The 14,402-nt window shown below is 40.6% G+C and overlaps 1 protein-coding gene across 1 annotated transcript in view; it reads left to right on the top strand.

The window, feature by feature from the left end:
* The window catches only part of RASA2 (RAS p21 protein activator 2), a gene marked incomplete at its 3' end in the record, with an annotated part of 118,414 nt that overhangs the window by 81,007 nt on the left and 23,005 nt on the right, over nt 1-14,402 (top strand). The window contains exons 10-13 of the mRNA XM_080696407.1: nt 9,389-9,545; nt 9,837-9,985; nt 10,856-10,970; nt 11,511-11,585. Of these exons, the coding sequence (XP_080552533.1) occupies nt 9,389-9,545; nt 9,837-9,985; nt 10,856-10,970; nt 11,511-11,585 (496 nt within the window). The remainder of the gene's footprint in view (nt 1-9,388; nt 9,546-9,836; nt 9,986-10,855; nt 10,971-11,510; nt 11,586-14,402) is intronic.

The raw sequence follows: 14,402 nt of genomic DNA, 5'->3' as shown, positions 1-14,402 counted from the left end.
TGTCTTGGCTCCAATCCCATCTCTGCTGTTAACTGCCTGCGTTACCCTCAGCAAGTTATCCAAGCGGTTTGCCTTCACTTTCTCTGGCTGTAAAATGGGAATGATACTTCCCAAGATTAAGAGGAGGAAGGAGGTAGAGAAGGTGAGCACAACGGACTTTGTCAGTAGGTGTAACTCACACTGTCATGGTTGTCACCATTATTCTAAATCGGTGTCTATAGAATTTCTGCATCTTTTTTCCCCATAGGATTCCATTGTTTGGGATTTTATAAAGACAACTTTAGTTATAATCTAGTTACATTTCATGTTCCTAGTTACTGCAGTGTCTAAGAACTTATATATGCAAAACCTTTGTGTATCAATGTAAAGTAATCCACCCCCCCGGGTGATCCAGAATGTAAAAATTAACTTTAAGGAAAGAAAGCAGATATAAATATCTTTTGGGTTTGTAATTTTTAATTTTGAAAATAAGCTTAAGTAGTTAAATGATTGAGTTTTTGCAACATAAACACTTTATACATAATTTAAAACTAGCAATACTTAATATAAATTATTTGGTTGTCTAGTTTGCCAGTTGGGGCACTTTTTTGGTCTGGTCTTTTTTTTCTTTTTCTTTTTCTTTTTGTGTGTGTGATATTGGGAATTGAATCCAGGGGACATTCTACCTCCAAGCTATACCCCCAGCCCTATTCTATTTTTATGTTTGGAAACAAGATCTCCCTAGGTTGCTGAGAGTCTTAACTACATTGCTGAGGCTGTCCTTGAACCTACAATCTTCCTGTCTCAGCCTCCCAAGTACAGGGATTACAAGTGTGCCTCACCATGCATGCCTATCTTTAACATATATATTTTTTTACCATTTGAATTTGGGAAATACAACAAGTTTTCTATCCTTATAAAAATTCACTGATGATTATTATATTTTATGGAACCAGAAATACTATTCAAGTATTAAGTGAGTGGAGGCCTCTCTGATTCCTTTTCAGTAGTATTTTATGTTAGCCTCTGAACAGTTATTTTCCAGTTTATATCTCATTATGTACAAATAATTGCAGTTTGGATTTGCTGCCTCAGTTTTAACCTTATGGTTACAGTTTTCCATTTTTTTCCTCTTAAGGACCTATCAAGCCTTCTAACTTTGGAAAGCATAACAATTACTTTCATGCATCTCTAATTTTGAATGGAAAAATAATACATAGAATAACTGAATGCCACCTTAAGTTAATAATTCTTCTCTTGCCTGCTTCATATTCTTTCAATCCCAAATATTTCATTCAGAAACTAAAGGAAATATATTTGAGGGGTTTGGGGATTTTTACTTTTTTCTTGTTTGCCTTTTCTTTCCTAGGCCTTAGGCATGTCAGATATTTCTTGTGTTTATCACTAATATAATGAATATATAATTAACATGCTTTACTGGTATCAGTTGTATGTATGTATAACATTTACATGGTGGTGACTTTGTACCAGGCACCATTCTAAGTGATTTACTTCTTTAACCTCTTTCGGACTGTTTTAAGGATTAAATGAGTAAGGTATATTTGTATCCCTGATTTAACAGAGACAAGCATAGAGAGAGAGAGAGAGAATGTGTGTGTGACTTGTCCAGGGCTACTCAGCTGGGATATAAGCCATATTGTCTGACTCTAATGTTTGTTCTTCTTAACCAAAGTACATTAATAAGTTTGTACCTTGTTATGTTTTGAGTATGTTTAAAACTCAAAAATGCTATTTTAAGCTATCAGCAAAGATTTGAGTGCCCCCCTCCCCCTTTCAGTGCTAGAGATTGACTCCAGGCGCATTCTAACTCCAAGCTACTTCCCACCCTGATTTTTATTCTTTATTTTGAAGCTAAGTTGGAGAGGGCCTCACTAAATACCTCAGGTTGGCCACAAACCTGCAATCCTCCTGTCTCGGCCTCCCAAGTACTGGGATTACAAGCGTGCACCACCATGCTCAGCCAACCTTATTTAATTTCTATAAACTTTCTCTTTTAAAAAGGACATAAGACCCAACCAGTTATAATGTGTGTATCTTTTTGGATTTAAACAAACTGTAGAAAACCACTTATGGTAAGAGTGGAAATTTTTGAGTACTAGCTAAATAATGATTTTTTTTTTTTTTGAGCTGGGGGGATGAGACACCCAGGGGCCTTCTACCTCCAAGCTACACCCCCAGCCATATTTTGTTTGTTTGTTTGTTTGTTTGTTTGTTTGTTTGTTTGAAACAGGGTTTCACTAAGTTGCAGAGGGCCTCATAAATAGCTTAGGCTAGCTGTAAACCTGAGATCCTCCTGTCTCAGTCTCCCAAGTATTGGGATTACAAGTGTGTGCCACCACACCCAGCTTGAATAAAAATCTTTTAAAGTAGCCGGGCGTGGTGGCACACACATGTAATCCCAGCAGTCAGGAGGCTGAGACCAGAGGATCACAGTTCGAGGACAGCCTCAGCTATTTAGTGAGGCCCTCCGTAACTTAGTAAAATCCTGTTTCAAAATAAAGAATAAAAAATAGGCCAGGGGGTATATCTTGAAGGTCGAATACCCCTGGGTTCCCTCCCTACACCCGCAAAAAAAAAAAAAAAAAAATCTTTTAAAGTAATATATATATATATATTTTTTTTTAATTTTATTTTTTTGTAGTACTGGGGTTTCTGGAAGCCCTTCTACCTCCGGGCTACACTCCCAGACCTATTTTATACTTTCTTCTTTTTTTGGAAACAGGGTCTCTTAAGCCAGCGCGTCAGCACGTCTGGCTTTGAACAAATCCTCCTGTCTCTGCCTCCCAAGCGCGGGGATTAGAAGTGTTTGCCACCACGCCTGGCTAAAGTAATATATAAAATTATAAAATATCAGAAAGTTGTTTTAAAATAATAATGTAATAGTAAAATGCAGAGTATTGAAACAAAACTAGTCTTGAGTTGGTGATTGTTAAAGCTAGATGATAGATAATGGGGTTTAATATATTCTCTCTTTGCTTTGTGTGTGTGTGTGTGTGTGTGTGTGTGTGTGTGTGTGTGTGTGGTACTGGGGGTGGAACCCAGGGGCTTTCCACCTCCGGGCCATACTCCCAGCCCTTTTTAATATTTCATTTGGAAACAGGGTTTCACAAAGTTGCTGATAGCCTCACTATGTAGCTGAGGCTGGCTTCGAACCCGTGCGATCCTCCTGTTTCAGCCTCCCAAGTGCAGGGATTACAGGCGTGCGCCACCACGCCCGGCTTCTTTGCTTTTATATATATTTAAATTTTTCATTATAAAAAGTTTTTTTTTTATTTTTTTATTTTTATTTTTATTTTTTTACATTTTTTTTTATTGGTGCACTGTATTCATACATCATAGTGTGATACAGACTTTTGTAGACATACATGCACACATCGCCCAGTCAGCCCCCACCTGATCCCCACCCCGTTCCCTCCCCATCCCTCCTTCTCATGCTTGGCTTAGTGGTTGACATCTAGTATTATAGCAATTTATCCAAAATTAAAAATGATAATCTCACATAACAGTTTCATTTGTCTGATACCAAGCTTTTGATGACTTAAAGATAACATTTCAATATTTCTTTTTGCTTTCTTTCTTACCAGAGAATATATTTTTTTTCTATTTTTTTAGGTGAAACTATCATATATTTATATATTTATTTTTCAGAAAAAAATCTATCCTAATATGGAATATGGATTCTAGATACCCAAAACGATCTTGAAAAAGAACAAAGCTAGAAGATATATATTTTCTGATTTCAAACCATATAAAGTACAATAATTGAAACAGTGTAGTACTGTTATAAAGGCAGATATATAAACCATTGGAGTTAAATACAAGCCTAGAGCTAAATTCTTCCCTATATTATCAAGTTATTTTTGACAAGGTTTCCACGAACATTTGGTGGTGGAAATAATAATCTTTTAACTAAATATTGTTGAAAAATAATAATTACATGGAAAAGAATAAAATTGGACCCTTACCTAATCCCATATACAAGTATTAACTCAAAATAGATAAAAGACCTAAATATAAATCTTTTTTTTTTCTTTCTTTTTTTTGTGGGTCTGGGGGTGGAACCCAGGGGCATTTGACCTCCGAGCTACACCCCCTGCCCTATTTTTTATTCTTTATTTTGAAACCGAGTCTCACTGAGTTGCGGAGGGCCTCACTAAGTAGCTGAGGCTGTCCCCGAACCGCGATCCTCTGGTCTCAGCCTCCCGAATGCTGGGATTACAAGTGTGCGCCACCACGCCCGGCTTCTAAATATAAATCTTAAGACTATAAACTTTTTTTTTTTTTTTTTTTTTTTTTTTTTTTTTTTGGTGGTACTGGGGTTCCTGGAAGCCCTCCTTCCTCCGGGCTACACTCCCAGACCTATTTTATATTTTTGAAACAGGGTCTCTTACGCCAGCACGGCTGGCTTCGAACCTGCGCGATCCTCCTGTCTCCGCCTCCCAAGCGCGGGGATTACAAGCGTGCGCCACCACGCCCGGCCAAGACTATAAACTTTTAGAAGAAAATCTGGGTCATAAAAACCTCACAACATTGAAATTGGCAGTGATTTCTTGGATATGATTTCAATGGCACAGGCAACAGAAGAGTATACAAACTCCCTAAAAAATAAAAAGATATTGTATATCCAGAGACAATGTAAACAGAGTTAAAAGTTACTAATAGAATTGGATAAAATATTTCCAAATGCTATATCTGAAGGTATATTAATATTCCAACTAGAAATCCTAAAAATTAACAACAATAAAGGCAAACAATACCATTTAGAGATAGGTAAAAGACTAACATAAATAATGAATCTCCACAGATAACCAATCTTAGTTGTCTGTTGGATGGAAAATCTTGTTTCTCTGGTTCTGGTGTGTGTTACCTATTTCTTCTTTGTAGTTAATCTCTTTGAGTATTTTCTCTAGTGCTGGTTTTGAAGACATAAATTCCTTCAGTTTCTGTTTGTCATGGAAGCTTCTTATTTTTCCATCTAATTTGATAGAAAGTTTTGCTGGGTAGAAAATTTGGGGCTGGAAGTTGTTTTCTTTCAGAGTTTGGAATATGTTACTCCAAGCCCTTCTGGCTCTCATGACTTGGTTTGGGAAGTCTGGAGTGATTCTAATGGGTTTGCCTCTGAATGTCACTTGGCCCTTTGTTTTTGTTGCCTTTAAGATTCTCTGCTTGGCTTCCACATTGGTCATTTTGACAATTATGTGGCGTGGGGATCCTCTTCTCCGATCCTGTCTAAAGGGAGTTCTATAAGTTTCCTGGATCTGTGTATCAACCTCTTGCTCTATGTTTGGAAAATTTTCTGCTATTACTTCCTTGAAGAGATTGTTGATCCCTTTGGTATCACTTTCTTTTCCCTCCTCTATTCCAATTATTCTTAGGTTAGCTCTCTTAAAATGGGCCCATATTTCTTCAATGTCAGATTCCTGCTGTTGGATATTTTTTTCTAGATTAGAAACTATGCGTTCATTTTTGGAATGATCATCTTCTAAGAGCGAGATTCTGTTCTCCATGTGGTCTAATCGGTTGTTTGTGCTTTGAATTGAGGCCTTTACTTCATTAATTGCATCCTTTATCTCTTTTTGGCTCTCTCTGAGTTCTTTTCGAAGCACCTCTATTATTTCTACAGTTATTTTCCTGATTTGATCTTCTAGAAATCTCTGATTTTCTGTTTTATCGGGTTCTGATGTTGTGGGGTTGTGGGCATTCATTGCTCCAGTGTTATTCCTCTTTCCCATGATTTCGGAAGTTTGTGCCTTCTCTGGGTTCTTCCCTTGGGTCACTATGACTTCACTTAAGGTGCTCTGGATCTCGAGTCTGTATTATCTCAGACCCCACTACTCCTTTACTGGGTTGTATCACAGAGTCTCCAACCAAGGGAGTCGATAGAGGCTGCTTTAAACTATGGGGGGTGTCAGGTTGCACGTTCTCCTATGGTGTGATACCTCTGCCACCGCCACTCCCCCACTGGGTCAAGTCCCAGGAAGTACAGTACTGGGATTTCTCCTCTGGGGCCCGCAGTTTGACTCACTGTTCTTGAGTTCTCAGATGTAGTTGTACTGGACTCGTTGAATTCGCTGCTGCTTCCGCCGGTGATAATATGGCGCCGCTGCTACGCCCTTGGCCGTGAGGCTGGCTTATTTCTTCTTGGTTTTGAATTCCACTCTGAGTCCTTGCAGCATGTGCTGAGCTCAGCCACTGGGAGCTTTAGATGTTCCCTGCGCTGAAAAATCCCGCCTGGCTGATCCGCAGCGGCTCACCTCGGCTTGCTGTAGCTGTCCGGTGAATTCGCCGCTGCCGCCGGCAATATGACGCTGCTGCCGCGTCCTCGGGGGTGAGGCTGGTGTCTTATAAAAAGTTTTTAATTCATTTTTTGGTTTTGATTCCACATACTTCTCTTAATCTGTAAATATTTCTTCCCTCAAGTATTTAAGGCTGCCTCTTTATTTTTGTATATATGTTTTTGGAAATAAAAACATTGTAAGCCAAGTGTGGTCATGCATGCTTGCAATCCCAGTACTTAGGAGGCTGAGACAGGAGGATCAGAGGTTCTCAGCCAGCCTCAGCATTTAAAAATAGAATAAGGCTGGGAATATAGCTCAGAGGTAGAATGTCCCTAGGTTCAATCTCCAGTACAAATAATGGTAATAATATAGCTGTATTGTTAAGATGAGCACTACAGTACAAGTCTGTAATCCCAGTACTTGGGGAGCCTAGCCAGAAGGGTCATGGGTTTGAGGACAGCCTCAGCAACTTGGCAAGACCCTGGGGGTATAGCTTGATGGTAAAATGCCCCTGGGTTCAATCCTCAGTACCTAAAAAATAAATTAAAAATTATACTGTCCGTCGTGTGTGTGTGTGTGTGTGTGTGTGTGTAAGAGGGGGGGGGGAGGGAGGGAGGGATAGATAGCTAAATACCGGGGTTAGAACCCAGAGGCTTTCTTTCTTTTCTTTTTTTTTTTTTTTTTTTTGTGGGTCTGGGAATGGAACCCAGGGGCTTTTGACCTCCGAGCTACACCCCCTACCCCCTATTTTTTATTCTTTTTTTTTTTTTTGTGGTACTGGGGTTCCTGGAAACCCTTCTACCTTCGGGTTACAGTCCCAGACCTATTTTATATTTTTTTTATTTGGAAACAGGGTCTCTTAAGCCAGAGCGGCTGGCTTCGAACCTGCGCGATCCTCCTGTGTCTGCCTCCCAAGCGCAGGGATTACAAGCATGCGCCACCACGCCCGTCTTATTCTTTATTTTGAAACAGGGTCTCACTGAGTTGTAGAGGGCCTCACTAAGTAGCTGAGGCTGTCCACAAGCCTCTCAAATGCTGGGATTACAAGTGTGTGCCACCACGCCCGGCTAGAACCCAGAGGCTTTCTACCTCCAGGCTATACTCCCAGCCCTATTTTATATTTTTTTTATTTGGAAACAGGGTCTCACTAAGTAGTTGAGGCTGGCTTCCAACCTACGCAATCCTCTTGTCTCAGCCTCCCAAGCGTGGGGATTACAAGCATGTACCACCACGCCTGGCTACTGTCCGTCTTTTAATAATATAACCTATTTACAGACAGCATTAATTTTATAAAATAAGTTGAAATTTTTACATGCAGAATTTACTTTAAAACTAAGTCATAATCAGGTTTGGTGACATACACTTGTAATCCCAGTACTTGGGAAGCTGAGATAGGAGGATCCCAGGTTTGGGGACAGCCTTAGCAAGTAGTGAGAGTCTCATCAACCTAGCAAGACCCTGTTTCAAAATATATAATAAATAAAATCCCCAGCACCAAAATAAATAAGTCACGGGGTTAGATATGTAGCTCAGTGATAGAACATGTGCTTACCATACACATGAGTTCAAACCTCAACACCAAAAAAAAAAAGGACTCTTATGCCCCTTACTATGTCTTACCTATTTCAATTAAATGCTTCTTAAATTATTTTGACAAAATTTTATTTTTGATAACACATTAAATTTTAAGTAAGTTTTACCTTTTGCTTTTTCAAATGTGCAAGCTAATGAAACTTTTATTTAATCCCTTTGAGGTCTTTTTTTAAAAAATTTAATTGGTGCGTGTAGTCATACATCTTAATGGAGTACAAGATGGTAGATGCATACGTGCACACATCCCTCGATTAGCCCTTCCCCAGTTCCTGCCCCATTCCCTTCTCCCTCCCTTCTTCTCATGTCTGGCGTAATGACTGACTTTGATGTGTTTGTTAATGTACATCATGTACCTTAGGAGATTTCCCTCTCTCCCCTTCCATCCCCCTCAGTTAGTTGTCTTTTTGCTCATCTATAATTTCTCCTCCTTTGTCTACAGTTCCTCCTATGACCCATTAGGGAGAGCATTCAACTTCTTAATTTTTGTGACTAATCTCACTTAGCATAATGTTCTCCAGTTCCATCCATTTTTGTTCTTCTTTATGGCTGAATAAATTCCACGTGTACGTATCCCATAGTTTTGTAATCCATTCATCTGCTGGTGGACATCTTGGCTGATTGCATAGCTTGGCAATTGTGAATTGTGCAGCTGTGAACATAGGTACACATGCATTAGTTTGGTAGTTTGATTTCCATTTTTGGGGGGTAGATACCCAGAAGTGGTACTGCTGGATCATATGGTAGGTTTGTTCCCATTCTTCTGAGCATCCTCCATACTGTTCTCCAAAGTGGTTGCACTAATTTGCAATCCCACCAACAATAAACTAGAGTTCCCACTTCTCCACATCCTTGCCAACATTTGCTGTTGTTTTGTGTTTTGAATGATTGCCGTTCTAGTTAGAGTTAGGTGAACTCTCAGGGTAGTTTTGATTTGCATCTCTCTGATTGCGAATGATGTTGAGAATTTTTTCATATATTTATTGACCATTTCTTTTGTGAAATATCAGTTTAGTTACTTGTCCATTTTTGATTGGGTTATTTGTTTTGTAGTGGTGAGGTTCTTGAATTCTCTCTAGATTCTAGATATTAGTCCTCTATCAGAGGAACCCTTTGAGATTTTAATTTTTATAATATCTATGTTTCTTATTTCCCAGATAAAAATTTTATTTACATCTTTCTAGTTCAGTATATAATCAATATTAAGTCTCTGAAGATTAGTAGCCTGCTGCTTATGAAGTATCCTAACTTTAAATACCAGATTGACTTTGGCTTATATGAGTGTGTGTGTGTGTGTGTGTGTGTGTGTGTGTGTGTGTGTGTCTGTGTCTGTGTGTGTCTGTGTGTGTGTGTGTATCTGGGTGCTGGAGATTGAGCCCAAGGCCTAATGTTCGCAGCATACACTACTGCTCTGCAGATACCTCTGCCCCCAGTTTACTTTCAGTAGCTTAACTGTTCACTGACCTCACTGGCTCCGTGCTCATTCCCAGCACCTGGAATTGACCCTGTTTTTACTTCAGGTACTTACTGCAGCCTAGAGACAATGGGAACAAGTCATCCAAACCTGATGACCTGGGGTCTCTTCGGCTAAATATATGTTACACAGAAGATTGTGTGCTTCCTTCAGAGTACTATCGTCCTTTGAAAACCTTGCTGCTAAAGTCACCAGATGTTCAGGTACTTTAAAAGTCTTGAGTATATGATTTAATATAAAAAAGCTGCACTAGTTCTGTAAATGTTGACAAAAAAAAAAAAAGACTTGAGAGAGTCCTCTAGTATTCAAACAATGTGTGTGTTGATCGCAGTGCTTACCTCCAAGTTTCATCTCTGATTAGAAATTGGGAAATTAGGTGTTATTCTGTAAACAGTTATCGCTAATATATTTGCGTTTCTTTTATAGGTCAATGATTGAACTTTTAATCATTTTTTCTTTACTTTGTGCTTCTTTTGTTCCTTTCTTTATTCTAGCCAATATCTGCCTCAGCTGCTTATATTTTGGGTGAAATATGTCGAGATAAAAATGATGCTGTTTTGCCTCTCGTACGACTGCTACTGCACCATGATAAGCTGGTGCCTTTTGTCACTGCGGTGGCTGAATTAGACTTGAAGGATACCCAGTAAGAATTATTTTATTAAATGTTAACTATGTGTTGCTGAAATAGAACCTTAGTTTGCCAAGCTTTGTGCGTAGTCTGCATTCTTTTATATTAACCAGCTTTATGGAGACTTGAAAGAACTGCTTAGCAGAGAACAAAAGCAGTTCATTAGGTTATCCAACATTATCCAGCGACAGAAGGATAACAACTTGCTGAAGGAATTTTTTTCTTAGTGATGAATGTTCCTTTGTTACTATTATTAATTTTGCTTATTAGTATAATGATTCCCATGTCACAAATAAAATATGAGGGCAGAAGTTGTTTTCCTCTCTTATTCATTATGTGATCCCCCTGTATGTCATATGACACTATAAAAAGCAATCAGATGGCTTCCCACTCCCACCATAGTCTAATAGCACTTGCTTTAGACACACAGAAGTAATTATGCTTTTTTTGGTTTGTAAACATGATTTCTTCTTTCTTAATTTTTTATTATTTATTTATTTATTTATTTTGCGGTACTGGGGATGGAACCTAGGGTCATTCTACCTCCGAGCTGCACCCCCAGCCCTATTTTCTATTCTTTATTATTTTGAAACAGGGCCTCACTAGTAGCTGAGGCTGTCCCCGAACTGCGATCCTCCTATCTCAGCCTCCCGAATGTTGGGATCACAAGCGTGCGCCACCACGCCCGGCTTGATTCCTTCTTTCTTTTAAAGTAATTTTTTACATATTTTCTGAAAGTAAATTTGGTAAATTAAAAACAAATCTAGTGGCAGCAAGTTTTTAAATCGATGGCAAAAATTATGTGACCAAAATTATCTATGTCATGTGTCGTGTTTCATCGCCTTTTGTTAAGCATTCGTTTCACTGTTCCTATTTCTGTTTCAGAGATGCAAACACAATTTTTAGAGGAAACTCGCTTGCTACCAGATGTCTGGATGAGATGATGAAAATAGTGGGAGGGCACTACCTGAAAGTAACATTAAAACCTATTCTAGATGAGGTATGGCTTATGCAGGTGTGATGATGATAGCTTAAGGCCTATTTAATGCATCTCTTTTAACAGGTGATCCATTCATGTGATATTGAAACAATATGGCTAAATACTTTAAAAGTAAAGTATTTACTTTTTTATCAGTGGATTTTCACTGAAAGGGCACATTATAGTGTGATCTACATAGGTGCTTATTTGTTGTATTTCTATTTTACCTAGAGTTTCAAGTATATGAGAAATACTTTTTGATACAGTTCTTTAGGAAAATTGTGTACCTTATGTATGTTGAATCTTTATTACAGCTTTATTTTTTGGAGAGGTGTTTTTTGTTTTGATACTCCAGATTAAACCCATTTGCCTTCTACCTCTGAGCTATACCCTTTGTATTTTTTTATTTTGAAGCACTAAATTGCTGAGGCAGGCCTCAGGTCGGCGGTCCTCTTGTTTCAACCTCCCAAGTATTGATATTACAGGCGTGAGCCATCATGCCTGACTAGCTTTAATTATTATTATCATAAAAAGAGCATTAACTGAAATTTTACTTTCCAGATATGTGAATCCTCAAAACCCTGTGAAATTGATCCTATTAAATTAAAAGAGGGCGATAATGTAGAAAATAATAAGGTAAGTTCTTGTTATATTTATGACTGCATTGAATTATATTTATGACTGCATTGAAATTGGTCTTGATGATGTGTGGTCTCCAACTTAAGCTGTAATAATGCTGTATAGAGGAAAGCAATGCTGTTATTTTTTGCATTAGTGTTTCCTGTTCACAGCTGTTCCTAGGATTAGTGTTTAAGAGTGTTACTTCCTAGGAGATTTCACATTGTTTTTGTACCTGATTATCTCTACCTGGCTGTAATAGCCGTTGTGGACTTAGGCTATATCCAGTTGCAGCCTATATGCTGACTCTTCTTTCAGGTCCGATTGATCAGGCTAAGTGGCACAATGACTTGGTTAGTCAGTACTTCTAGCTGCTCTGGAAAACCTGTGATTGTGTTAGGGTTCACAGACTTCATTGCAGTGGAGAACAGTGTCACAGTGTCCTGGTATCGGCTTATCTAAGCTAGTTCTCTGATTCCCCTTTCATTTTGTTTTCTATTGCTTCTTGTGAAGTTTATTCGTATGTTCACCTCTTACGTCTAGTGAGTCTGATTTAATTTATTAAGTTAGAATGTTAACTGCCGAAATATGAAGGGAAAATGGCGGCGGCCGCTGTTGCAGTGGTGACCAAAAAGGACATGCATTCCTCGGAGAAGCCCTGGACACCAGATTTTGGGTTAATATCTGAGTGGGGCGACTTAAGGAGACATTTCCAGCCGTGACTTCCTATCTAGGTTTAATATCTGAGTGGGATGACTTAAGGAGACATTTCCAGCCGTGACTTCCTATCTAGAATCCAGGAGAGAGAGTGGATAATGGCAGAATTAGAATCAAGATGACAAGGAGATGCCCGCCACACAAGAAAAGTGATTCTTGGAAGAACATTCCAGAAAAGATAGAGAAAACTGCTTAAGCCGCAAAGACTGCTTAAGCCGCGCATGCTGAGGAACTCTTAACAACATACCTTGTAAGAAAAATGATCCAGGTGTGGTGGAGGGAGCCCAGGCGTGGTGGAGGGAGCCCAGCCGTGCATCCCGGGGAGCTCAGTGCACCTGGCCACTGCCCTCCTCTATACTGCACTGGAGGCCGTGATGCACTCAGAACAGCAGATCCTGTTTCACTCAGTGAGGCTGTGGGCCTCCACTCATGGAGGGGAGATAAAATTTATTACTGCAGAGTGCTCGATCTCACAACCTCTTCAAAACACACATACTGTCTTCTCTTATTAAAGAATATTGGAGAGGGTCCAAGATGGTGGCAGCAGCAGCCAGGATTGAGGAGATGCAGGCAAATCCTATCCAATCCACCTTGAACTTTTGGAAAAAAATCTCTGCGGAGGGGGACTGCTCCTGCCTCACATGTTTAAGAATTCTGAACATCATACCATTTAAGGAAAGAGCTCAGCGGAAAACCAGGAGGAAGGTGTCAGCGGCAAGGGTGGCAGAGGCCAGTATTTGGGAGGCAGAGATCCAATCCAATCCACCTTGATCTTTCAAAGAAATAGCCCCACAGAAATTGCCCCAAAGGTAGAATGCTACTGCCACGCATGCTCAGGAATTCTGGACATCATTCTGTGTGGGAAAAGTGTTTGGGAGAGAATTGAGTTGGTGGAGGCGGCAGCCAGTATTCGGGAGAGGCAGAGATCTGATTCAATCCACCTTGATCTTTTGAAGAAATCGCCCCAAAGGTAAATGCTACTGCCGCACATGCTCAGGAATATGGGACAACATGCTGTGTGAATAAGGTGCTTGGAAGAGAACCAAGACAGCTGTGGCAGCAGTAGTGGTGGTCAGTATTTGGTAGAGGCAGAGATCCAATCCAACCTACCTTAAAATTTTAAAGAAATGTTCTCAAAGGTAGACTGCTACTGCCGCACATGCTCGGGAATTCTGGAAAAAATACTGTGTGGGAAAGGTGTTCAGGATAGAACTGAGATGGCGGTGGCAACAGTGGCGGTGGTGGTGACCAGTATTTGGAGGGGCAGACAAATCTAAACCACCTTGAATTTTTGAGAAAATCTCCCCAAAAGTAGACTGCTCCTGCCACACATGCTCGGGAATTCTGGACAACAGGGTGAGTGGTAAAAGGGTTTGGGAGGTATCAGAGGGAGCCCCACATAGCCGTGATGGGCCGCCATGCTGCATGTTCTGGGAGACATCAGCCCTCATGGCCACCGTGCTCTTCTGCACAGAGTGGAAGGCCAGGGTGCATGTGAAGCAGCAGAACCTGCTCTCCGAACTAAAGCTATGGACCTCAGCCTTTGGAGGGAAGACAGAATTCATTGCCACTAGATATTTGGTATCCCAGCTTTTGCAAATGACATGTACTGCTTTCTCATATTTAAAAAAAAAAAAAAAATGGAAGAAAAAAGGGAACATCTGTAGACAACCTGTTGATAGTGACAGAGACCAGAGCCCGATTCACAGCAAGGCGGTGCCCGGGCCTCTGAAGCCAGGATAGGAGCCTGCTGGGTAGCAAGGCCAGTGCCAGGGCCAGTGAGGCCTGTGCTAGAGCCAGCGAGGCCGGGATCAGAGCCTGCCGAGATGTGAGGCTGGTGTTGGGGCCAGTGGGGCTGGGATTGGAGCCTGCCGTGAGGTAAGGCCAGTGCTTGGGCCTCTGAGGCCAGGATTGGAGCCTGCCAAGGGGTGAGGCTGGTGCCAGGGCCAGCGAGGCCGGGATTGGAGCCTGCTGTGAGGCAAGGCCAGTGCCGGGGCCTTCGAGGCTGGGATTGGAGCCTGGTAAGGGGTGAGGCTGGTGCCGGGGCTAGCAAGGCTGGGATCGGAGCTTGCCATGAGGCAAGGCTTGTGCTGGGGCCTCCAAGGCCAGGATTGGAGC

The sequence above is a fragment of the Muscardinus avellanarius genome (assembly GCF_963383645.1).
Source record: "Muscardinus avellanarius genome assembly, chromosome: 5".
Taxonomy (NCBI): Eukaryota; Metazoa; Chordata; class Mammalia; order Rodentia; family Gliridae; genus Muscardinus; species Muscardinus avellanarius.
Note: the sequence above shows the minus strand (reverse complement) of the source record. Positions and strands in the feature narration are given on the sequence as shown.